This window comes from Microtus oregoni, unplaced genomic scaffold, assembly GCF_018167655.1.
Source record: "Microtus oregoni isolate MIOR12 unplaced genomic scaffold, Mior012 000017F_ref0000208, whole genome shotgun sequence".
NCBI classification, from domain to species: Eukaryota; Metazoa; Chordata; class Mammalia; order Rodentia; family Cricetidae; genus Microtus; species Microtus oregoni.
The window spans coordinates 33,481,372-33,507,764 of NW_024543076.1; the positions used below are offsets into that span (position 1 = coordinate 33,481,372).

Here is a 26,393-nt window from a genome sequence, read left to right on the forward strand (position 1 = left end):
TTGGCTACACACCCCAGAGTTAGACATTCAAGTCTCCATCTGCCCCAAACCCAGTGTGAAAATAAACGCTGGAATGAACAGTCTATACAAGTGTTTCTTACATTCCCCTAAGATACAAACCACACACAGCACACACATAGACACGTACACACACATACACACGCACACACGCAGACACACAGACACATGCACACACACATACACAAGCACGCGTGTGCACACACACACACCGCCTCGCCCATTCTCCGCTCCAAGTCTACTGCACACACTACCACGTCACTTATGAAGTGCAGTAAGAGTGAGCTTCTTTGAAAATAAAGTCAGAAAAAAAAAGCATTAAGAAAAGGAGAAATAAAAATGAGGACAAGTCAAGCCCTGTGTCCGACTTGCCTGAGGGCTGCCCAACCGATGTCCCAGTTACCCGGGCAAAAATGCCATCCTCATACAGCACAGTCTGAGTTGTGCCGTTTCCAAATCTGTGTCAGAAGAACAAGGGCTCTCAGGCCATCTGCCAAACAATAGCTCTTCATTGGAAACAGACAAACCGATCAACTGCTGATGGGATGCCTAATTTACGCCATTCTATTCTTTTCCACGTTGTTTATAAAAAGATGGCAGAATGGGGCCAGCTACACTGATGAGCAAGAAAACGTGCCTGCTACTAACCAACCTGACAATCAGAGTTTGAGTTCCAAGACCCAAGTGATAAGAGAGAGCACTGGCTCCTGCACATTGTCCTCTGACCTACACACATGTGTGATGGCATAACTATGCATGTGCAAACACACACACATGAAACCTGACTGTCCCTCTTTCTCCCTCTGCTCCTGGCACCTTTCAAATGAGTGCCCTCCTCGGTCATGGACTCTCAGGATATTCTGCTTCACCACAGCTCCAAAAGCCACAGGGCCCATTCACCAGAGCTGGACACATCCAAAATTGCAGATCTGTAATCTGAGTACTCAAGAAGTAATGCAGGAAGATCAGGAATTCAAGGCTGACCTCAACTACACTGGGAGTTCCTACAGAAATGCAGTCTGAAAACGTGAAAGTTAAAAATGAGCACCCTTCCTCCTTTTAAAGATGGGGTCATCTCACTTTGTTTCCTAGGTTAGCCTCAAATTCATGCTATTCTCCTGTCTCAGCCTGCCGAATGGCCAAATGTAAGGGTTACAGGCAGAAGCTACTTCTCCACTCACTGTTTTGTCATAGTAATAGGGAGCTAACGAACATTCATAGACTGTTCGCCAACCTTCCCGTAGGTGTCCAATCTCTTGACATTACAACATTTCAACTCCAAACATGCTGGGCCATATTCACAACTATCCCACGACACACACAGGATGTAGGCTAGGCATCCTATATATAGTTTGCCATTTGAAAAGTAAATGCTTTCTTCTAATAACATGTCAAGTAAGGTCTCAGACAAGGAAGAAAAGCAACACAGGATGCAGCCACTGCCACGCATCTTGGGTGTTAACAGGGGACAAGTAGTTCAGAATCTAGTCTGTACAGAATGAATCTCTCTCCACTCATCACAAAACAGAACAGAGGAAAGAACATTCTACTTAGGCCTCTAGATGAGCTCAAACAAAGAAAATCCAACAGCAGAAAACAAAGAAAGCAATAGCATGGACAACAGCTAATTTCTATATAATATAACCTTGAGTAGTAAACTTTCACACTTGCCTGTAAATTACGTTTCTTGGACTTAGCCTTTCAGTCTCTGCTTTAAGCAGCTACAGTTAACCTGAACTGGACAGGAAGTGAACTGCCTTGCTCTAGTTCCCCACATTTCCCGGAACAGCTTCCAGCTTAAGCTGTCACAGGCAAATTGAGGCCACATGTGAAATCACAACTTTCAGAGCTTATTGAGTAGTGCTGCCTTTGGGAGAAGCGTGGTAGCCTGGGGGCTCACCTATCTTCCCTCTGTGTTATCAGTGGAAATCAGGAAGACTGAAGAGTGTGAGGAAAAAGCTTCTCACTGATAAGTGGAGTCCTTAGAGAAGGGTGAGTTCGTCCCTTACCCCACACATACACAAATCAGATCTCAGAATGAGAGGGAAGGGAAAAGTTAACGGTCTTAACAAAACATCTAGAAAGAGAGAGTCAAGTCACGTCACATGACCCTTGCCCCTCCTACGACCTCCTCTTCCCTGGGTGCCAGTTCCAGGCGCAGACTGCTGCTCCAGGCAGCTGCATGCCAGACATCTGCTTCCCTGCATCCAGTCCCATGGTTCTGTTTTTCCCTGTCCCCCACTCCATCCCAGCCCACTTCTTTAGATCTTGTCAAGTGGAACCTCCTCAGTTTCTGGACCCCTCTTACTGACTTCCTCCTCCTCTAGAACATAAACACATACAAAGCTTTAGTACCAAACTGCTTTATTTGAAAATAAGAAATTCACTAGTCAAAGTTTTAGTAAACAATTATTATAAATATCAAAAAATAAAAAAGGATGTTTGAAGAAGACTGTCATGAATCTACTCATTATATTACAATACAAAGAAATGTCTTAGTCTGGCCACCATGGAAATAAGCACAGAAGTTCCTCAAAAGGCAAAAACAGAATTATCAACACCATTCCCAAATATACACCCAAAGAACATAAGTCAACAAGGCAGAGATAGCTGTATCTATGCTTATTGCTCTATTATTCACAATAACCAAGATATAGAGCCAACCTGATGAGAAGATGTGGTGTATATATACAATGGAGTTTAGTCTACAGAGTGAGTTCTAGAACAGGCTCCAAAGCTACAGAGAAATCCTGTCTCAAAAAAAAGACAAAGAAACTGCTTTCTAAATATCAAAAGCTAATAAAACTATAGCAAGACACAAAAATAAAAGAAAAATTACATATAAAATAAACTGAATGCTAACAGTGTTAACACAAATATTTGAAAACTAGTCAGAAAATGTGATAAAAATAAATCAACGGGCAAATAAAAAGATAAGCAGCAAACACCTGAGAACAGTCCTGTTTGGTAGCAGTCAGTATCAAAGAAAGCTTTTCAATTTCACTTGCTAGCAATCAAACAAAGCAATATATTTCAAATCCAGAGCTGTCAAACAGAAAATGCATTCTCAAATGCTATAAAAAATTAGAACAAACTTTTAATGTAACTGAGTAATATATTATTCTTAATTCTAATGTTCTTCCTATAATAATGTACATTCAGGAAAAAATATAAAACAAATATTTGTAAAAGACTCCAACAATAAGATTTTTATAATGGTATTTACTGCAGTATTTACTTATAATCCAAGAAGACGGGTGGAAAACAGCCTAGGTGATCAAAATGAGATATGCACTTATAAAAGATACCTTAGCCATGTGAGGCATTTTATAGTCAGCAAAAAATGTTTCTCAGATACTAAAAATATGACAAACGGTCACTAGACTGGGTTTAAAAAGACACCATATTGCACATAATTAAACAAATTAAGACACAGACATGATGGAGCACTGCTCAGCAATTAAGAGTGACAAAATAAGCCATATTAATGGATCCCAAAGCAAGAGAACTATCATTCACAATTAAAAAAGCAGAGAGGTAAGTGCTGAAACTGTTTATGGGACAGAGCTGATCCGTGACAACAGAACGGAGGCTAGAGGGCGTGTCAGAGCAGGGAGTGCAAGGAACCCTGTGGTGAAGGGCAATGTCTGTGCCTGGATCTGAGAGGTGACACATAGGCACACATGTATGTTACAAGTCGGTGGAGAGAGAACAGACGCATATATACATAAGGTCATCAAAACATACACTAAGGGTATGTGCACTTTACTGTACATATGTTACATATATGTATTATGTAATATATATGTATACATATATTATTCAGTAATATTACAGAAGCTGGATGCAAAGAACAGCTTCATTTCAGTTAAAAACATTTCTATACAAAGTATAAGTTTTTGTTGTTTTTTTGTTTGTCAAGACAGGGTTTCTCAGTATAACAACTCTGGCTCTCCTTGAACTTGCTTTGCAGACCAGGCTGGCCTTGAACTCACAGAGATCCACATGCCTCTGCCTCCCAAGTGCTAGGATTAAAGGCATATGCCACCACTACCTAGCTAAAAAGAAAGTAAATCAAAATATTAAGAGTAACTAGTTCTTGGAAGGCAAAATATTTCTTTTTTAAAAAATCTTCTGAAAAAAAAAAATCTTCTGAAATTTTCCACCTCCCCTAAAAGTTTTCCCTAACTTTTACAAAAGAGATCTCAGTTTTATTTTGAGATTTCTACCATGCTTGTAAGATATACCAGCAACTGTCAGTACTGTGCCCTATGCAGCAAAGACTTAGTAAGTCCTCTCTCCAATAACACTGCTGTAAATGATAAACTCTCAAAGCCATTAATGTAGTCAAATCAGGAAAGAGTAAGTTTAGTGTGCTGAGGGATGAGACCGTCACATGGCAGATCGCCCTGCAACCTGTGCACACTGGAAACGCAGTAAAGAGGGTTTCTGGAGTTATGGGGGTTTGTGTTCTGTTTTTAACTTCTAATTCTCTTGGTGAGTCGGGTTTATCCCCAAAATGTCCAACGTCATCTGTGTTCACAATGAAAATAGTCTTAGATATCAGACACTTCTACAAAATGCCTAAAATAAGTAAATAAGCAACAGAACCAAAGCAGGCATACAAACCTCTGATTGTACATGCCGCGGAAGTTGTAATTAGCTCTATAGTTTGGAAATGGCTTTGGATCTAACGGCCTGTAGATGGCAGGCTCTCCCCTTTTCATAGCAAGCCCATTCAGTTCCACAGTTGGAGTTATGCTACCTGTTTAAAAACAAAATATTGAAGGCACACAAGTGAAACATTTCCACAATGAAACTACACAAGCTATACTTCTAATGCATTTAATAACCAAAGAAGACGGGGAGTGAAGGGTCCCTCTATACAATTCTCTAATTAAGTATAAATGAAGTAAAAAGTATTTAATGAAATCCCTCTTCAGTTTTAGCATTTCCTGTACATTAAAATGAAAAATTCAACTGTGTAACTACATTATTTAAACTATTTCTAGCAACCATGCAATTAGTAATATTGGTACTGTTATTACATCACAAAGATGTTGTACGTTCAAAGATAGGTACAAAACAAATTAAAGTACAAGTAATTGTGAGGTAATTATACAAGTAATCAGAGAAGAAAGTATAAAATTAAACACATTAAGTAATCCAAGTTAAATATGAATTGAAAATGTAAGTAAAGTGCCTGATAAATTTCTCTTAAAAACAAAAAGAGGGGAAGGGGAGCAAGAAGAAGTTGAGGCCGGAGTGGACTGCTGGTCTAGCATGTTCAAAGCCTTGGGTTTGGTCTCAGCACCACTTAAAGCAGGGCATGGCAGTACATACCTGTAATCCTAGCACTCAGGAGGCAAACACAGAAGAGTAGACGTTTAAGATTATCCATAGCTACATACTGAGGTAGAGGCCATCCTGAGCTCTATCTCAAAAGTTAAAATTTTTAACGGAATACAGTATTTCACAGCACTGTCGACTTAAGAGGGTCCATGTAATACATCAGCAATGAAGTCAGCCAGCACCTAGAATGTGGCTTACAACTACGGCTCCCCATTTTAAAATATGCCTAAGAACATCTTTGGAGAAATGACTGATTCCAGATCTGCACATGACACTGATAAGGGGATCAAATGCTTATCTGGCCTTCCCTGAATAAACTGTATTCAGAAGATGATGATGAAAGGGGGCGTTCTTCGTATTAGCTGGGATTTCAGCAAAAGGAATGATGTCTTCCAAAACACCACCAGTTTGTAACAGGTGATAAGATGCCAGACACTCTAGATGACAAGAGCAGCATGCTGCCCCAGCCACCTGGCCAGTGTTAACAGGGAGCTTGCTAACAGATTAACTGGCTGCCACCACCAAAGTACATGAATCAATCTTAAAATCAAGAGACCACGATGTGGTGATATTTTGTTTGTAGTCTAACAAAGCTTGCCTGAAGATCAGTGGGTGGAGCTAGCTACTAGTTAGCCATAGAGGCCAGGCAGTGGTGGCACACACCTTTGATCAAGCACTTGGGATCTCATGCCTTTGATCCTAGGATTTAGGAAGCTCACGCCTTTAATCCCAGCACTAGGGAGGTGGAGACAGGAATATAAGGCGCATGAGGACAGGATATTGCCCCTTTGGTCTGAGGATTCGATAGAAGTAAGAAGTTTCTTTAGCGGTTGGCTCCTTTACTTTTCCAGCATTTACTGTGGGTTTTTTTTTTTTTTTTTTTTTTTTTGGTTTTTCGAGACAGGGTTTCTCTGTGGTTTTGGAGCCTGTCCTGGAACTAGCTCTTGTAGACCAGGCTGGTCTCGAACTCACAGAGATCCTCCTGCCTCTGCCTCCCAAGTGCTGGGATTAAAGGCGTGCGCCACCACCGCCCGGCATTTACTGTGGGTTTTTATTATTAAGACCAATTAGAACTCGCCCTCACCACAAGAAACTGTCTTCTGATCTAGTGCAGCAAGGAGACTACTACCCACGAGTACTGCAGTATTGCCAAGGACATGGAGCTGAAGCTGTGTAGCTTACACAATCCAGGGAAGGCTCTACAACACACCAGTGTACCATCAGCAAAAGCAAGCATGTGAACAATTCTACAGAAGCAATGACTCAGCCAAACAAGCAATCTGCATGAAAACAAAGCTGGAGAAGAACTGTGAGCCTGGAGACCAAATGCAATAAAAGGATCTCTTTCATCCTTCACCAAAACAAACCAACTATGGCAAAATGGGCAGTAATGTGAATCTGCACCCCACACGATCTTAATGTAGAGGAATTATTACTTTCTTTGTTTGATACTGATAAGAGCCCTCATCTTAAAAAGTATTTTTTTATTTATTTTTACTTAAAAATTTCCACATCCTCCCCTCCTCCCAACCCCCTCCCCCTTCCCCTCCCCCTCCCTCTCCCTCTTCAGTCCAAAGAGCAGTCAGGGTTCCCTGCCCTGTGGGAAGTCCAAGGTCCTCCCCCCTCCATCCAGGTCTAGGAAGGTGAGCATCCAAACTGGCTAGGCTCCCACAAAGCCAGTACATGCAGTAGGATCAAAACCCAGTGCCATTGTCCTTGGCTTCTCAGTCAGCCCTCCTTGTCAGCCACGTTCAGGGAGTCCGGTTTATTCACATGCTCCATCAGTCCCAGTCCAGCTTGCTTTGGTGAGCTCCCATTAGCTCAGCCCCACCGTCTCAGTGGGTGGGCACACCCCTCACAGTTATGACAAACTAAAAACTGACTTGTTTTTAAAACTATCCCAGGGCCTATAATCCCAGTACTCATGATGCTGAGGCTGGTAGATGTGAATTCAAGACCACATGAGGTCTTCCACAGTGAGTCCCCAGCAGGCTGGGCAAGACTCTGTCACATTTCCCATATACATATACATACGTGCATGTGTGTATCACATATTATATATAAAACACGTTATATGTGTGTTGTATATTGTATATGTACATGTAACACATGTGCTATATGTGTGTGGGTATGTATATGCATATGTATTATAAGTGTGTAGACGTGTGTATGTATATGTGTATCATATATTGTGTGTTTGTGTGTGTGTGTGTGTGTGTGTGTGTGTGTGTGCACATACACATAGGCACCTCAAGAGGAAGATAAATGAGAAATAAGATTAGCTGGCATGAGCTCACCTGGTGACAGGATGGGGCATTCAATATCTTATTCTACTTAGGCAAACTTTTTTTTTTTAATTTTGGAATAAAAAGATACAACATAACATTAGGTCAAGTTTTATTTTAAGTATTAAAATAAGTTAGTTAAACATATATGCATATACATGAAATCTTTCTTTAGAGCAAAATTTAATTTTAAAAAATCTGTACCATTAGCTTGAATTTTGCATTAGCTCTAATAATTCCTTTATTATACGGAATAGGAAACAAATTGGATTGAATAGCAATTCAATTAGTCCAAACCTCTAATTTTCTATATCCATTTTCTACAGAAAAGTCAAGGACAAAGGGTGTCTCCTTTTTTCTCTCCCTCAGGAGTAAGGCAGACACACAACCCTAAGCAAAAGCTCAGTGACTCACATGATCCCACCCCACTCGAGAACATTCCATCAGCCACCAAGTTCTTCCCGTCACCCTGACTCCCTCTGACTTCCGTTATTACATATTTGTTAGCATGTTCTTGAGAGATGAAGAAACAATACTTTATTTGCATCTTTCACACATTGGTTGCATATATCTGTTTTTAATTTTTATATCATTGAATGAGACCACCAATATTTGTTCATTTGCTACTGATGGAGAATGCGAGTTGTTTGCAGTTAGGAACAGTATTTATAAGGCCATCCTGGACATTTCTGGAAGTCATGGACTAGACACATGGTGTAGGAGGTTCTTCGTTCATGTGTTGCTTTCATTGCTTAATGAATAAAGAAACTGCTTTGGGCCTGACAGAGCAGAACTTAGGTAGCCGGAGAAGACAGAACTGAATGCTGGGAAGAAGGGCAAAGTGAGAGACACGATGGGTCTTCTGCCTGAGACAGATGCTGGTTAGAATCTTGCCAGTACGCCACAGTCACATGGCAATACACAGATTAGTAGAAATGGGTTAAATTAAGATGTAAGAATTAGAATACCCAGATTTCACAAAATCTGATGGGAAGTCAGCTTTTCTTATGCGCCTGTCACAGGAACTTGTGTGCTCTAAGGTTGGCATAGGTTTCTCTCTGTGAATTCTGCTTGATACCCGACAGTCGGGTATTCCAGGCCTGTTCCATACCTCTCCTCTGACGCCATGGGCCAGAAGGATTAGGCCATCCCACAGGCCAAACACACCTTGTACTTACTCACCAGGCAGTGTATTCTTAAAGCCCCCTTTAACGCTTCCTACTAAATATTACCTACTCTTTATTACCTTGTAAAAAAAAAAAAGAATTAGCCAATAAGAAACTAGAGCTAATTGGCCAAGCAGTGTTTTAATGAATACATCTTCTGTTTGGTTATTTCGGGTGTAAGCTAGCCGCGCAGCTGAGATAAACAAAGGGCACCTCTCTCCTTGCAACAGATATAAACTCAGATCTTGAAGATACTGACCTAGAGGTAGAAGTGCTGGATCATAGAGCAGACTTGTTTAACTTTATTAGAAACTGCCCAACAATCTTCCAAAAAATTTATTTAACAATAAAGTATAGTATATGTCTTTAAGTTTACATTTTAAATTGTATAAAGATTTTAGTTTAATGATTAAAATATTTCCTAGAAATCAAGATTTATGAACTGCTTGACTTAATTGATTTGGGGGGGATAGGTATGAAGCCCATGTAGCCTAGGCTGTCCTCAAATTTAACTTTGTAGCCCTAGCTGAGCTAAACTGCCTTCAGCTCCAGTGTGAGCTGCCATCCTGGAAAAATTTAGGACATTTTGAATTCTTTCCTGCAATAACTATTCAGCCATAAACAGTGTAAAATTCAAATGAGAGGAGCTTTTAAAACCTCAATCTGTAAGATAGGGAAATAAATAAGAATTTAATTTATTTGAAAATTCCAGGTTGGGCAGTTAACGGTGAAGCAATCTATACACTCCTGGGGTACAAACCACCGGCCACCACCACAACCTGTGTTTAGAGTAAGAGAAGTATTCTAGCCACACTATTTAACTGAAAGAAGCTTGTATAATTCCCTCACCTGAAAGGAAGACCACTGCACTCTATGCAGTAGCACTGGGTTTTGTGGCGGGAGCACAGGGCACATGTGGCAAAGGCTTCAGCTCTCTGTCCCTGGCAGAAGAATGAGGCTGGCCCAACCATGAAAACCTTGCTCCTCTCACAGGAGCACATCTACAGAGAGCTAAGAGGAGCCTCTGAGGGACGGTCAGCACACTCGTTCTGAGTGGGGGGACCCACTGCATAGGATGATCACTACTCAGGGCTCCTCAGCTATTAGAGGCTGCATGCTTGGTGCTGCAAATACATCTACTTTTAGAAATTCTTGGATTGTTTTTAACATTATTTACTTTAGGTAGAGGTGAGTGAGTGGGTGGGCACCCATGCGGGGGTCAGAAGACAACTTATACAAATTGGTTCTCTCCTTCCACCATGTGGATCCCAAGAATTTAACTTAGGTTGTCAGGATGGTGACAAACACCTTTTACCCACTGATACATTACATTTCACAGGCCCACGTTTGTTTACTTTTTTTTTTTTTCGAGACATGGTTTCTCTGTAGCTTTGGAGACTGTCCTGGAACTCGCTCTGTAGGTCAGGCTGGCCTTGAAGTCACAGAGATCCACCTGCCTCTGCTTCCCGAGTGCTGGGAGTAAAGGCATGCATCACCACCGCCCAACTGTTTAAACATTTTAATTGATGCAAAATTATATATATTTATGGATATCATGGGATATTTTGATATGGTTATTAGACATATTAAAGGGACATTCTAATTATCAGTGCTAAATATAAAAAGTTCGATAGCTAGGTACAGAGTTACACATAATAATTTTGAATCTCTATAGAGATTCAACTGAAAGAAAAGCCACTATTGTTTTTCAGGAATAACAAGCTACTAACACTAGAAACAGTTTTGTAGAAAGTTAGAAAAGTCTGAACGTAGTATCTACCCAACAATTACATGCTGGAAGATAAAAAGATTAATTGACCAAGCAAAGCTCCTCGCAGAAATGACTGGCACATAGCCAGGACAAAGAAAGTACAAGATGACCTAGGAACTCCTTCTACACCAGAAAGCCAGAAGCACCCAAAGAATGATGAGAAGATACCAGGAGCCAAGAGTCAACTGGAAGGGCCATAGAATCACCGGCACAACCTGAGACAATTTTAGCATCAAAATAAATGATAAGCCAGGTATGTTGGCACATCTGTGGTTTCAACTAAAACTAAACAGGAACAAAGAAGAAGAGAAGGAAAAACACCCGAGCCCAGGTTTGTGCCAGCCCAGAAACAAAGTGAGACCATTTCTTTAAAAACAAACATAGCAACAAAAACACTGGTGGATCACATAGTGTAGCTTGGTGATAGAACACATGCTTAGCATATATGGGACCCTGGGTTTAATCCCCAACACAAAAAGCAAATGAAGCAATAGACTTTAAACCAGTAAGAACAGAAGAATAAGGATCAACAATGACATAAATAAAGAAATGAAAGAAGAGGGAATTTCTTCCCTTGGAGCACCAATGACAACTAACGAATTTAAAGGAATTCTAGAATTCAAAATAAATCACACTAGCAAACTTAAGATTCATACAGATTCATAGAAATTAACCATGGATGCTAAATTCGGTAGGCTAAAGAAAATTTGATGAGGAACAAGATATTACATATGTTTCTATATAATCTCAAAATATCTTCAAAATGCTTATTTACTTACTACTTATTAATACGATCAACTTTATAGTAGAGAAGTTTTGCAGGCATGCTCTTCAGCAGGTGGCCAAAGTCATCACTACCATAGGAAATGAGAAGCTATAAGCACTGAGTTCAGTTTTACTTTGGAGATATGCACGTTAAAAAATGTAATAGCCATGAGAAAACACCAGACGTACTCTACCAAGAAACTCTACTGTACAAACTATGGTACCTAGATGAGTATGATACCCATATTCATCACAAATGTCAAATCCTAAAGATGGGAAGACTGACTGTGTCAGATTAAAACAGAGTAAAGGAAGATGGCAAGTACATTAAGCACATGACTTTGATTACACAAGATCTTTAAAAGACAACCAGCAACGAGTGGAGTCTGTGGAGTAAATGATGCCCCATTCTACTGTCTAACAAGAGGTTACTTATGCACTTAAAAAATGCACAAGCAGCCAGGTGGTGCTGGTGCACGCCTTTAATCCCAACATTTGGGATTAAAGAGGCAGGAGGATGTCTGTGAGTTTGAGGCCAGCATGGTCTACAGAGAGAGTTCCAGGGCAGGCTTCAAAGCTACACAGAGAAATCCTGCCTCAAAAACCAAAAGGGGGGAGGAGAAGGGAAGAGTAGGAAGAGGAGGAAAAAGAAGAACAACAAGAAGAAAATGCACATGGAGGAGGAGGAAGAAGAGGAGGAAGAGGAGGAGGAAGAGGAAGAGGAGGAAGAGGAGGAAGAGGAAGAGGAAGAAGAAGAAGAAGAAGAAGAAGAAGAAGAAGAAGAAGAAGAAGAAGAAGAAGAGGAAGAAGAAGAAGAAGGTGGCACAAGGAGTCAGGCGTGGTGACTCCCATCTGAAATAGCACTTAGGAAGGGGAGACAGGAGGACTGTCCTAAATTCCAGCCCAGCTAGGACTACAGTATAAGACACTGTCAGAAAAGTGAAGGAGGAGGAGGAATGGAACCCTGGAATACTACAGGAAAGAGGAACATCACTTGAATAACTTACTCCCAGATGGCTCAATACTGCCAAACATGGGGTATCTGGATGAGAGGTATACATTAGATCTATTTCTAAAAATTTTATATAAATCTGAAATTATTTCAAAAGTTAAAAAAAATAGAAAGAAGCAGAGTAATTCTATAGCACAGTTCTAGTTAACTGGCAGGAAGACCATGCTGTGAAGAATCGAGGTCCAACCTCTTTAGGGACTAGATCTCTCCCATCTAACAGGCTCCTCTCTTCCAGTTGTACCTGCCTGGTTACACAAAGCTGCCTCTGCAGTGCACTAGCATGGGGATGTCATTTTAGCCAACTTCAGAAAATGTACTAAGACAACAGACCTGAAACTTTACCCCACATCACACATAAATAAACTTGACACTTGACAGACTCGAGGTCTCAGTTAACAAGACAAAACAATAACACTTCTAAAAATAACATAAAGTATCTTCACAGCCTTGAAAGAGATGAGATTTAGCAAATAACATATTTAAAAGCACTTAAAATAAGACTAATAAATCTGTCATCATTAAAATAGAAAAATTTCTATTCTTCGAAATGCAACCTTAAGAATTTCAAAAGAGGGGCTGGAGAGATGGCTCAGCAGCTACAAGCACTAACCACTCTTCCAGAAGACCCAGGTTCAATCCTCAGCACCCACATGGGTGCTCACAATGTCTGTAACTCCAATTCCAAGGGACCCAACACCCTAACAAAGATACAGTGCAGACAAAACATCAATGCACATAAAAGAAAAATAAATAAATATTTTTTTAAAAAAGAATTACAAAAGAAGCAGACATGTAGTGCATACCTTTAAGCCCAGCACTAAAGGTAGAGGCAGGCAGATCTCTGAGAGTTTGAGGTCAGCCTAGAACACATAGCAAGTTCTAGGACACCTAGGGCTACAGAGAAAGAAAGTCTTAGAAAACAACCAAAAAAAAAAAAAGATTTTCAAAAGATCCTCTGCAATATTCTACAAAATATTCTAATGTATTCAAATATCAAACTATGTGAGTCTAGAATATGTATGAAACCTCTAAGTTATAAAAAACAGAACATAATTTTAAGCAGTGTATAAACCAAACAGTCTCTTTTCAACAGAGACTATGCTAATGCCAATGAACAAATGGCACCATCATCGAGAACATTTCACCAGGCATCTTCCCCAGCTGCTAGGGAAACGCAGATGAAATTTATTAAGTGCCCTAGCACAGAAGAGCTAAGAAAGCTGAAACAGTCAATGGTGAACAAGGACAAAGAGGGCTTTAGTAACTGCTAATGGAGCACTTGACAATGCATGCTAACTCTGAGAACATAAAAACCTACCACCCAGCAGTTCCAACCCCAGGTTCACTCCCAACAGAAAGGTGTGTGTGTATACAAGAATGTTCACAGCAGGATTACTAACAATCCCAATCTGGAAATAATCCAAGTATTTGTGCACTAGCAAGGAAACGGCTGAATCTTACAAACACCTTTGTAATAAGGAGGCATCAGCAAAGAGGAACACATGATTCCAAGGTGCAGCCACAGCTTGTGGGACACTCAGGATGGCTTCTTTCTGAAGGAGGAAAGCTGCTACGGCAATGGCAGAATCTGCAGTAGTGTTTCACAAAGCAGTTGTATCCAGCTCTGCAAGCGTAATTTGTGCGCTTGTCTGCACATGTTTAAAAGTCTGTCCAAATACTCTTTCCCTTTTTCTAGCTTACCCCAATACTCCACACTGGAACTGCGTCGCTACTGGGCTTTCAGACTTTCCTATACTTTGAGTCTCACTGAGGTTGTCCTTGCTATAGGGATGCAGAGCTTAGCTCACAGCCATGCTTTCATTAAATGCATGAGAGCTGCTTCCCTCCACACCACAGTCCACTCCCATCACCTCGAAGAGAAGGACACACAATATCTGCAATACATGGCAGTTTGTTAAATGTATTTATTCCAAACTATGGCACTGACCACCTAGCTGGTCACCTTGCTTTCTTGTCTTGCATCTCCCAATCACATGTCAAATGTCACATGCTAAAATGCTCTTTTAAACCATCATCCATTTGTTGTTAGATATTAAGTACCCTAAATGACAAAAAAAAAAAGTCTTGTGAAAGGGATGCTTGGGTCTTTCCCAATGCATCCCTCCCATCTCCACTGCCAACTCAGCACTCACGTACAGTAACTAAAATCATCACCACACACACAAACTGGTTTCTACCAAACCTTCTTACTCCTGGGCCCTTCTTAGTATTCCTTCAGTCTAGAATGTTCTTTCCTTTTACCCCATACCTGGACTCCCTCAAGGCCTACATCTTACTTCAGTTAACATGATCATTACTTTTAACATTAACAGCTGCTATTATTTACTTGGCACTTAATATCTACCATTAAATTATATATTTGTGTACAAAACTGTAAGATACAGAAAAAGAGGTTGTATACCTTGTGCATAGGTAACAGCAAGTGTTTAATACATGTTGGTGTACCATACACAACCACAAACGGTTTTATTTTTTTTGTTTGTTTTTTTTTTATTTTTCCTTTTTGCTTTTTGCTTTTTTGAGACATGGTTCCTCTGTGTAGCCCTAGTTGTACTAGAACTTGCTTTGTAGACCAGGTTGGCCTCAACCAGCCACAGGTAGATCCACCAGCCTCTGCCTCTCCAAGAGCTGGGATTAAAATTCACAAATATAATGGCGTAAATGAATGCAGACAGATTGTAAAAATATATACAGCTTTAATGGGGAAATAGACTTACAGAACCACCATTCCGGGGGAGACCAGGAAAGCAGAAGGGGTGGCTGGGAGCAAGCTGGCCAGATTTATAGGTAAACATTAGCCTGAGGCGAACATATCCCCTAAGGGGCTGGACTTATCCCTACACACAAAGTCTGGGAGAGAGCCTTGAACAGAGTTGAGGGTCTGTCTGCTATAGGAAACCACGGAGTCTGGGAGAGAGCCTTGAACAGGGCAGAGGGTCTGCTATAGGAAACCACGGAGTCTGGGAGAGAGCCTTGAACAGGGCAGAGGGTCTGCTATAGGAAAGCAATGACATTGGGAGAGAGCCTTGAACAGAGCAGCCTGTATCTAACAAGCACAGGCCAGTGAAGAAGTGTGAGGACAGGGCTTAATCAAACAGAGCAGAGTCACCATTAGCTAGTGAGTGGGCTTCACGTTATTTAAAAATACCTAAAGCAGTACTAGCACTGATTCAACGGTAAGAACATATTAGTAGGTTAACAAATGAGTAAACAAACATATGGCTGAAACTGAACTCAGTTGCTGGTTGTCTTTTAAAGATCTTGTGTAATCAAAGTCATGTGCTTAATGTACTTGCCATCTTCCTTTACTCTGTTTTAATCTGACACAGTCAGTCTTCCCATCTTTAGGATTTGACATTTGTGATGAATATGGGTATCATACTCATCTAGGTACCATAGTTTGTACAGTAGAGTTTCTTGGTAGAGTACGTCTGGTGTTTTCTCATGGCTATTACATTTTTTAACGTGCATATCTCCAAAGTAAAACTGAACTCAGTGCTATGGCTAACACAGGCTTGCCTCTTCTCAAAAGACAATGGACATGATGTTGTTGGGAGTGATGCAATCAAAATGGCTGTCAAAAACTGTTCTTAGAAAATTAAAATTAGAACTGTCATTCATTTAAGAATTTTGCACATGAATGGCTTTACAGATTTGGGAGGTTCTTAATAAATTTCATATGAATGTTCTAAATTCACAGCTATTTTCAAACTTTTACACCAATAATCAAAATATTTAACAAGACACCTTTATAATTTTGCATTAAACTAAAAAGGAATAACTTAATTATTAAATTTCTTAGTACATATACTCTAAGAAGAGAAACAATTCCTTTACCTTAAAAGAAACACATTTCCTGCATTTGCAAGCACATGTGCTTTTGCCTGCATTCAAAGGAATAGATTTTTACAGTTTCCACTAAGTGAACTGTCAAAACAACCGTAACTCTCTCGTTTGCAGTTACCTCCTTATCGTGTGTGTGTAGCACTAATTGTGTGCCTGTATGACTCACAGGGCAACACAGAAAGAAGAGGAACACATCAGTTCACAGAACAAAAGGTCAAGTCAGTGCCGTACCTGGGTTATTATTGACATTACTTTTGGGTGGTTTCTGAACTGGTTTGGGAAGCGTAGATTCCGTCAAAGCTTTATTAGCAACAGCCTGTTGGGCCTTCTTTATACTGCTCCCTTCGGACTCCCATGTCTGCTCGCCAAGACTCAGCTGCACCGAGAACATCTTAGAAAAATACAGACAAACAGAGAAAACATAAAAATTTTCAGGTACCAAAATTGGTGGTCTGAGAGAACACACAGACACATACACACACAGACACACACACACACAGACACACACACACAACATAGAACCACAATTACAGCTTCTGCATATCATATTCTACCCAGTGAAAGGATGTCAGGAGACTGTACCCAACTGTCTTAATCCCATCAAAAAAAAAAAAGCGTTTAGTGTGGAGACTCAAGGCTCCAGAGGGCTGTGAGTCTAAGACCACCATAGTGAGGGTCACAGCAGCAGGAAGGCACTGGAATTATAACTGAGAGCTTCCATTTGATCCACAAGTAGGAGGCCCAGAGAGAACTAACTGGGAATGACATAGGCTTTTAAAAACCTCAAAGCTCACTTCAAGTAACACATCTGCTCCAACAAAGCCACACTTCCCAATCCTTCCAAAATAGTTCCACCAACTGGGGACCCAGCATTTAAATATATGAGCCCATGGGAGCATTCTCTGGCCTCTATTTAGTGAATTTTCCCAACTATTTTTGCTCAGCCTACTTTAGCAGTACCATTGATTAGATGGCTTAAACAACAACAAAAAAAAATCTCATAGTTCTAGAGTCTGGGAAGTAGTTTGATTTGGGGGCCACTAATTAATTTCTTTATCTTTCCTTATATATCCAACTAATCAAGAAATCTACCAAGTTAGTGGTATCCATGGAAAAAAAGAAGAGAGACTTTAGAAAGCATATATAAGAAATATAGCCCACTTTGGACAGGATAGGTGTGCTCCCTCCTCTCAATCTTAGATTGAAATCCTCATACTGGATGTGATAGCACCTGGGAGGTCTCTGGGAGGTAGATGAAGTCACGGAGGTGTGGCCTCCATGAAAGAACTAGTTTTGTGAGAGAAGCTGAACTGTGTGAGATATGACAAGAAGACTGCATCTTCAAGGCACACAGAGGCTCTGCCCAGGAAATTAATTAGTGGTGCCCAAACTAAACGCTTTCTTTTAGAAATTGTCTTGGTCATGGTGTTTTGTTGTAGCAACAGAAAAGTCACTAGGAAGCTGGTACCAACCAGAAAAGGGACACAGCTGTGAAATCCTGACCATGCTGGGTTTTTTGGAGGAATTTGGAAGACTGAACAAGAAAAGAGGTTGAGCACTGCAAGTGGGGCCTAATAGGCCAAACTAAAATGAGTTTGGAAGATAATGGTGCTGAGAGCAATGTGGACGACGAAAGTCTAGCTCAAGAGGTTCCCAACAATATTAGCAATGGGCTACAGACCATTTGTGATATTCGTCTGCATTTGCCTTTGTCTAAGAATCTGCCTGAGGCTAAACTGGAGCTCTGGACTAATTTCACTGCCAGAGGACATTTTAAGACAGTCTAATATCAATTCTGTTGTGTAGTTATTAGTAATTGCTCTTATGCAGATCTACAACAAAAAGGAGCAAGCAGTAATGTAGTCATATCAAAGAGTTCGACAATAGCCCGAATGGAGTGTTATAAAAGGTTTATTTATTTGGGGATAGACTCACATCTGCAGTCCTCTCTGTGCACTGGGAACTGGGAACCAAATCCAGCAGAAAAAGGAGGCTGCAAATGCTTTTCATCTGTACTTAGAGTACCTGAGACCACGCTCAGTGGGCTGGATTCTAAAAGACTACTGGCTGAAGGAGTTCCCATAATGCAAAAAAAAAAAAAATAGAAAATGTATAGTTTAAGGAGAAAACAACAAGAAACTTCCTGTTGAAGCCTTGGTTTATTACCAGAAGAAATACGGAAAAATGGAATAGAAGAAGTGCTGCCCTCTGGGGAAGACTCCTGAAATTTGTGAAAAGAGAAGACCTACAGAATTATCTGTTCCTAAAGAGCAGTAACAAATCAAAACTTACACAAATGTGATTCAAAGAGTGGGCTGGGCGCCATCCCAGTCGGTGCAGCAGAACCTGGCAGCATCACCCATGTGGTTCTGGCCTTAGAATGAAGAAGGAGTTAGGAGTAGAGGGGCTACGCAAGCTTCCTCTGAGGTGAAAGAAAGTTGTAGGGGCCAAGTGTCCTGCGGAGACGCAGAGAGGCCACTACACGAAGCTGGGAAAAGTGAAGTTTGGAGATACTGGAGACCAGAAGAGGTTGGAGGTATCAGAGTCACGAACACCTGCCAAGGAAAACTAACAGGATGTGGAGCCCAAGAGGGAAGTAACCGACAGCCAACAGAACTGGAAAGAGTGTGAGGCCTGAAAGCCATCTAAGACCTGTGATGACAGACACAGAGCTATTTTGGAGTCTGCCCTGCTAAGTTTCTGTCGCGCACTGGACCAGTATTTCTTCACTGTGCCCCATTTTTCCCTTCTGAAATAGTAATGTATATTCTGTGCCTGTGTATGTTGGAGGCATGTAATCTGGTTTTTGCTTTTAAGGGGTTACAGTTAAAAGACTGCATTTAGTCTCAGAAGAGACTTTGGACTCTGGATTTTTAAACTGTGTTAAGACTTTGAAACACTCTGGGGACTTTTGAAGTTGTACCAAATCCATTTTGCATTATGATATGGCTATAAGCTAGGGGCCAAGGAATGTAATATGGTCCCCATAGGCTCATCTATTTGAATACTTGGTTCCCAGGTGGTGGAACTCTTTGGGAAAAAATAGTATGGTTTTATAAGAAGAGGAATGTCACTGCGGAGTTAGCTCTTTCTCTCCGCATCCTGCTTCTGAATCCGATGTAAGCTCTAGACTGTTACTCCAGTGCTATGCCTGCCCGTTGCCAAGACCCCCCCAATGAAGATCATAGACTACAATCCTCTGGAACCCTGAGCTCCAGTGAAATGCTCTCTTCTGTAGGTTGCTTTGGTTGTGGCATTGTGTTACAGTGACAGAAAGTATTCAAGAATCTCAACAAATTCCAAGCAAGACAAACTAAAAGACCCATACCAACACACATCATAAAACACTAATTAAATGAACTGCACCTCTCATCAACTAAACACGCAACCTTAGAGAAGGGGACATCACCTTACAATATTAAACCTGTCCATCCAGTCCTCAACAACACTTGTGAAGCACACGTGCACACACACCCGTGTGCCATACAGCCACTCACATGGAAGATGATTAACAAAAACAGTCCCTGATAGTGAAGACACTGGACATACCAAACAAAGACTTAAATTGACTGCCCTTTATTATTTTTACTTATTATTATTATTTTATTTTTTAAGGGGAAAATGCAAATACGGTCCCCCACAACCATAAATTATGCAGTCAAGTTTCCCATGTTTGGGGAAATCACAGAGGTCAGGACATCTGTAGAGCAATGGAGAAGTCTTGCCCTGGGAAAACCACCTTCATGATTGTGGTATCTCCCTTGCCAGGTATGTATTAAAAATTAACTGTCTTGGGGACTGGAGAGATGGCTCAGCGGTTAAAAGCATTGCCTGCTCTTCCAAAGATCCTGAGTTCAATTCCCAGCAACCACATGGTGGCTCACAACCATCTGTAATGAGGTCTGGTGCCCTCTTCTGGCCTGCAGGCAGAAGCATACAAAATAAATAAATAAATAAATATTTAAAAAAAATTAACTGTCTTAAGTATACTCAAAAGTGAAGGAAATTGTACACAAAAAAACTAAGAAAACAATGGATGAAAACATAGGGGATATTAATTATAAAAGGGTACCAACCAAGTAGAAATTTGGGAGCTGAAAGCAATAAGGAAATTTTAAAATTCTTAGAAAAAAATCAACAACATACTTGAATAGGAAGGGAAAAGAATCAGTAAATTTGAATATGACACAATTAAAATTACCTAGTCTGAGAACTAAGAAGAATAAAAAAAAACTGAAGTTAGATATGGCAGTGTGTATCTATAACCCTAACAGGGAGAGAGAGGCAGGGAAATGATTGTGAACTAGAGGCCTTCCTAGTTCGCCTGGCAAGGCTGGGCCAATCAGAGTTGCATAGCGGGATTCGGTCTCTTAAAAAAAGAAAAGGGTGGATAAGGGAGGAGGGGTGGGAAAGATCATAATTATAAAAATCTCACAGAAGGAAAAGGGAATAAAAATCACTTTAAAATAATGGCTTAAAAGTTTCTAACTTTGATGAAAGATATGAACCTATATATCTAAGAATCTCAACAAATCCCAAGCAGAACAAACTCAGAGATCTAAACTAAAACACCATATATTCAAAGCTGTGAAAGACAATTAAAAATGATGAGATGTAAAGCCAGACATGTTGGCACACATGCTGGAGGATGAGGCGGGATCAGGATTTTAAGGGCAGTGTGGGATGTACAGAAAGATCCTTTTCCCAAGGTAGGGAAGATGCAACCAATCGGATAACTGAGACCTTCTAGAGGAGATCATCTATGAGACTGACAGATTCTCAGCAGAAACTATGGTAACTAGACCATAAGGAGGAGGATATATTTACAAAGATAAAAGGGGGAACCACTCAACCAGGAATGCTAATATGAACAAACCACACTTCAAAAGTGAAGGTGAAATTTAAAAAGTTATCGGAAAGCTGCTACTAGTAGCTGACAAGGCATGATGAAAACAGAAAAGACCTTCATGCTACGATGAAAGAACACTAGTTGGTAACTCAAACATATACAAAGAAACAGAAGATTTCATGTAAGGCAAAATAATACATAAATATAAAAACTAATGTTACTTGTACTGCTGCTTTGTAACTCCACTTTGTTTTCTATAATAGACTATCGCATGAAATTTAAACACATGAGAAAATATGATTTATATTATAATTTCAAACCTTTAAAGCAAACAACCTAATAATAACAAGTGAAATATTTGAAAAGACTCTTGATTAAAAATACACATACTAAGCAGGCATAGTGGCACTCACCTTTAATCCCAGCACTTGGGAGGCAGTGGTAGGCAGAACTCTGAGTTCGAGGCCAGCCTGGTCTGCAGAGTGAGTTCCAGGACATTCAGGGCTACACAGAGAAACCCCATCTTGAAAAACAAAAACAACAACTCTTGCATAAAATCTGACAGGGATGTAAAAGGTCAAAAGATATTAAAAAGCAGAGTCTTAGCAATTTAAACTTACTTCAGCCACACCCTGTCGATCCCAAATTATTACCAAGAATGAAAAGAAAATATATATTCCTACTAAGACATGTATACACATGTTCAAAGTATCATTATAATAGCAAAAGGATGAAACCAAAATATCCATCAACCCGTGGATTTTAAAGAGTGCTACATCCACACAAGGAAGAGTGGATAATAAAAAAAAAAAGAAATCTGATATACAGACTCACATAACTCAATGAAACATGAACTCAAAATGACTGTGCTCGGTAGCAGTAAAAGCGCATATAAATTAGTATGATGATGTCAAACTCTAGAAAGGAGTCATGGTTGTTGATCACAGAAGACAAACCACTAGCTACCTAAGGTCTCAGGTGCAGGGAAACACACACCATAGGATGCACGATGCACTTCTGTGGACCTTGGAAATGTTGGTTCACACGACATAAACCGAACATGAATACTTCTGATGTAGCTTAAAGCACAAATGAAAAGAGGATTGCACTGAAGCAGAAAAACAAAGTGTCTCCCATCTTTCTGCTTATATTCTCCCCGCCATCTCTACCCTAGACCTCTCTTACATCATCCTCATTCTGCTTCCTGTATTTCCACAGCATCTTTCCATACAAAAGAAAATTAGTATTTCAATCTTACCTGAGAATATGGACTCAAAAGGCACAGTCTACAGTCAAAATTCCTAGTCATCCTAACTATATTTTCCCAAATGATGAAATAAATAAAAAGAAAAAAGAAAACGAAAACCCTATGTATTAAATCTAAATCCTGGGACAGATGTCAAGCATGGTACTGCATGCCTGTAACTTCAGCATGTAGGGAGCTGAGGCAAGAGAATCCCAAGCTCAAAGCCAGTCTATGAGACCCCATCTGAAACAACAAAAAGCAAATACAAAAACCATACACAAAATATGGAACATCTTACAAGACAAATAACTCTATCTTCAACTAACTGATATCAGAGGACAGTGAGGAAAAAGAAAGAAAAGGTAATTTTTGTTGTTGTTGTTGTTGTTGTTCTCTGTTTGTTTTTTGTTTTTTGAGACAGGGCTTCTCTGTGTAGCCGCCCTAGCTGTCCTGGAACTTACTCTGTAGACCAGGCTGGCCTCGAACTCACAGATATCTGCCTGGCTCTGCCTATTGAGTGCTGGAATTAAAGGTGTGCGCCACCACTGCCCATCAGGAAAGGTAATATTAACAGATAAAAAAGACAATCTAATGTGATTAGATAATCTAATGTGATCCTTGATCAGATCCTATTTAAACAAAGCAAATGTAAAAATGTCAACAGAGAAAAGGCACACACACACATCACACTATATGATGTTTAGTGTTTTCCACCTACTGAGTGCAGAAACAGCGTGGTATTATATTTTAGGCTCTTAGCAAAGCACTGACTGGCAGTCACGCTCTTTAAAGAAGCCCCATGGAGCCAGAGCAGAGGTGCACACCCTATAACCCCACCACTGGTTGGGCAAGGGCAGAAGGATCGTTGAGTCTGAAGCTGGCCTGTGCTATACAGTGAGTTCCTGGTTCAAATTCTTTAAAAATAAAATTAAAATTAAAACCTCCACTGTATAGAGAGTTAAGCAAAATAATCTGAGCAAAATATTGGTAATATGGACATGTTATCGTGTATCTGTCATGAATGTTCTATAACTTAAACTTTTAATTATTTATTTTATTTTTGAAGTTATCATATAATTATATTACTTTCCCTTCCTTTCCCCCCTTTAAATCCTCCCAAGTACCCCTCCTTGTTTTCTTTCAAATTCATGGCCTCTTTTGATTAACTGTAACTTAAAGTTCCCAGAAAAGGTTCATAATGCCATGAGACTGAGCTTCTAATGGTATTAAATGTATCTTATTTCATTCTATTTCAAGATTAATTAACAGTGGTTATCACATAGGAAACACTAAATGGACCTTTTCCCAAAATTGTTCGGTCCTATAAATCACTAGCAAACCTGGTAATGTGGCGCACACCTTTAATCCTAGCACTCGGGAGGCAGAGGCAGGCAGACCTGTGAGTTCGAGGCCAGCCCTGGTCTAGTTCTAGGACACTCAAAGAACACAAAGAAACCCAGTCTCCAAATAAAAAAAAAAAAAACCTGCAAAACCATCATAATCATTAGCAAATAACTAAAATGATGTGGATGCCTCAGCATTAACATGATCCTTGAGAATTACAATCCAACAATCCAAGGGGTCTTGGGAGAGGGGTCAGTGTGCGAAGTGCTTGCTGCACAGCCATTAGGACCTGAGTTTTGATCTCTAGAACATGTAAAAGCTGGGTGCCGCAGCATGGCACCCCAGTGATGAAGAGCAGAGACAGATGAATGTCCAGCCAGTCTAGCCAAACACCAAATTCCAGCTTCAGTGAGAGGCCCAGTCAGGCTCAAAGAACAAGGTGAAGAGTGAGCAATATAACATGTAGTTTTCCAGCCACCTAAGTACATGCACAGTGAACACACCTGCACATCACACGCACGCACCACACATACTAAAGAATTACGTTTGTTTAAAGAGTGCTCAGTCCGCTATACCAGCACTATCAAGGCATTCTATTTCTCAGCTCACAGACTTAAAAGCTGAGATTTTTAATTAGCTGCTCAATGACACATGATGGCAATGCAGGATTAGGATCAGCCTAGCAAATGTAACTGGGATTTTTGAAAATGATGATGACAACTTGATTTCAAAGCCATTCAATGAGGAGACTGGAGACAAGGCTCCAATGTTAAAGAGGATGAGATGCTCATTCAGAGGACCTGGGTTCAGCCCCCAGCTCCCATGAGGCAGCTCCCATGAGGCAGCTCCCAAGCATACGTAACTCCAGTTCCGGGGGCTCCGACACCTCCTTCTGATCTGATCTGGCCCAGGTATGCACATGGCACAGACGTACATTCAGACCAAACACTCATGAATATAAAATAATAAATCTAAAGAAAAAGGAGGGGAGGAGGAGAGGGAGGCAAAGCCACTAGATGAGCAGTCTCCCTAGGTGACATCTATCATGAAGCTATCCTGTTCAAAGTGCCAGCAAAAGTGCAGCCCTTATCACCCTGACAACTTATCAAGACACAAAGGAAGAAATAGCTTCTTCTAACAATAGGACCTCGACTCCAAACACTGACAGTCGCCTGCTCAGACATGAGAAGGACAGACAGGTATAAAGACGACACACAACTGTAACAACTCACAACAATGGAAGGAACAATAAATAATGTCAGAGTTCAAGTACCAAAAAGAATGGAACACTGAAGAGGGGAGGAGGTAAACATCATGACTTTTCTTTCTTTTTTATTATGTACAGTGTTCTGTCTGCGTGTACGTATGCATGCCAGAAGAGGGCACCAGATCCCATTGTGGGCCACCATGTAGTTGCTGGGAACTGAACTCAGGACCTTTGGAAGATCAGCTAGTGCTCTTAAACTCTGAGCTATCTCTCCAACCTCATTAACATGATTTTTACTTAGCAGTCATATACTAAAAGTTGCCTTAAGATAGGGCCTGGAGCACTTGGGAGGCAGAGGCAGGAGATCCCTGTGAGTTCAAGGCCAGCCTGGCCTGCAGAGGTAGCTCCAGGACAGCCAGGGTGGTTACACAGAGAAACTCTGTCCTATCTCAAAAAAAAAAAACTAAAAAAGATGGGGGCCAGAGAGATGGCTTAGCAGATAAGAACACCACTTACTGCTCTTCCGAAGGTTTGGATACCAGGTCTCCTGGCCTCTATGGTCACCAGGCATGCATGTGACACACATACATATGTGTAGGCAAACACTCTTCATTAACACCACCCTAAGTAGCTCAGGTTATATACTGCTCAACAGAACAGGGGGAGGCATATAAAGGTAAGGTAGGCCTACCTCCCTCAAGAATGAATAGGAAGCCCACATGTACCTGGAGATCTTCATTTCTGGCAGTGTCTCAACTCTGACTACAAAACCGAAACTTTTCAGAGCCTTAAAATCCTGAGGTGTGGGTCTAACCAAGACCATTTAAATTAGAATTTCTACTTAGCATACAAACATACACATATGCACGGGAACTGACATATTATTAGTTAATATTCCAAGAAAACTATGAGTCAGGACTAGGTTTAAATCTTTCTTGAAAAAGATAATCATTTCTTTCATTAAAATATATTTTATATGACTGGCAGAGATGTGTGAATGACAGAAGAAAACCAGGCTTTCCATAAGGAGATCCAAACAACAAGCTAATTGATATAAGCTGAATCCATAAATATCAGCACAGCAATTGATAAGGAACTCAATATAGGACCTGATGTCCTAAGCTGAAGAGATGGCTCAGTAGTTAAGAGCACTGGCTGCTCATCCTGAGGACCAAGGTTTTATTCCAATACTTATAAGGAAGCTCACAACTGACTGTAACTCCAGTTCCACACAATCCAATGTCCAATTCTGACTTCCATGGGCACCAATCATATATGTGGCATGCAGACATACATGCAGGCAAAACACTCATACACATAAAATTTTAAATTTTTTAAATAAAAATTAAAAACTCTGATACCCCAAGTCTGTTAGAGGAGAAGTCAGAACATAAACTTCAACTTCTAGGCACAGCAAAGAACTTCTGAACCAGACTTCCACTGTGCAGGCATTAAGACCACCCACTGACGAGTGGTCCTCACTACACTAAGTAGCAGAGAAGGCCACTATC

At 40.5% G+C, this 26,393-nt stretch overlaps 1 protein-coding gene and 1 non-coding gene across 9 annotated transcripts in view; both read right to left on the minus strand.

Moving 5' to 3' along the window:
• Window positions 1-26,393, minus strand: part of Stau2 (staufen double-stranded RNA binding protein 2) — a 309,083-nt gene that overhangs the window by 227,577 nt on the left and 55,113 nt on the right. For 7 of the 8 annotated variants that reach the window (XM_041667874.1, XM_041667871.1, XM_041667868.1 and 4 more), the window contains 2 exons: window positions 16,468-16,627; window positions 4,648-4,783 (listed from right to left, as the gene is read on the minus strand). In XM_041667874.1, the coding sequence (XP_041523808.1) occupies window positions 4,648-4,783; window positions 16,468-16,627 (296 nt within the window). The remainder of the gene's footprint in view (window positions 1-4,647; window positions 4,784-16,467; window positions 16,628-26,393) is intronic. The other variant, XM_041667875.1, reaches the window with a different exon arrangement.
• LOC121458592 lies at window positions 19,849-20,012 on the minus strand. The gene has a single exon (XR_005975869.1). It is a non-coding gene; the product is annotated as a U1 spliceosomal RNA (small nuclear RNA).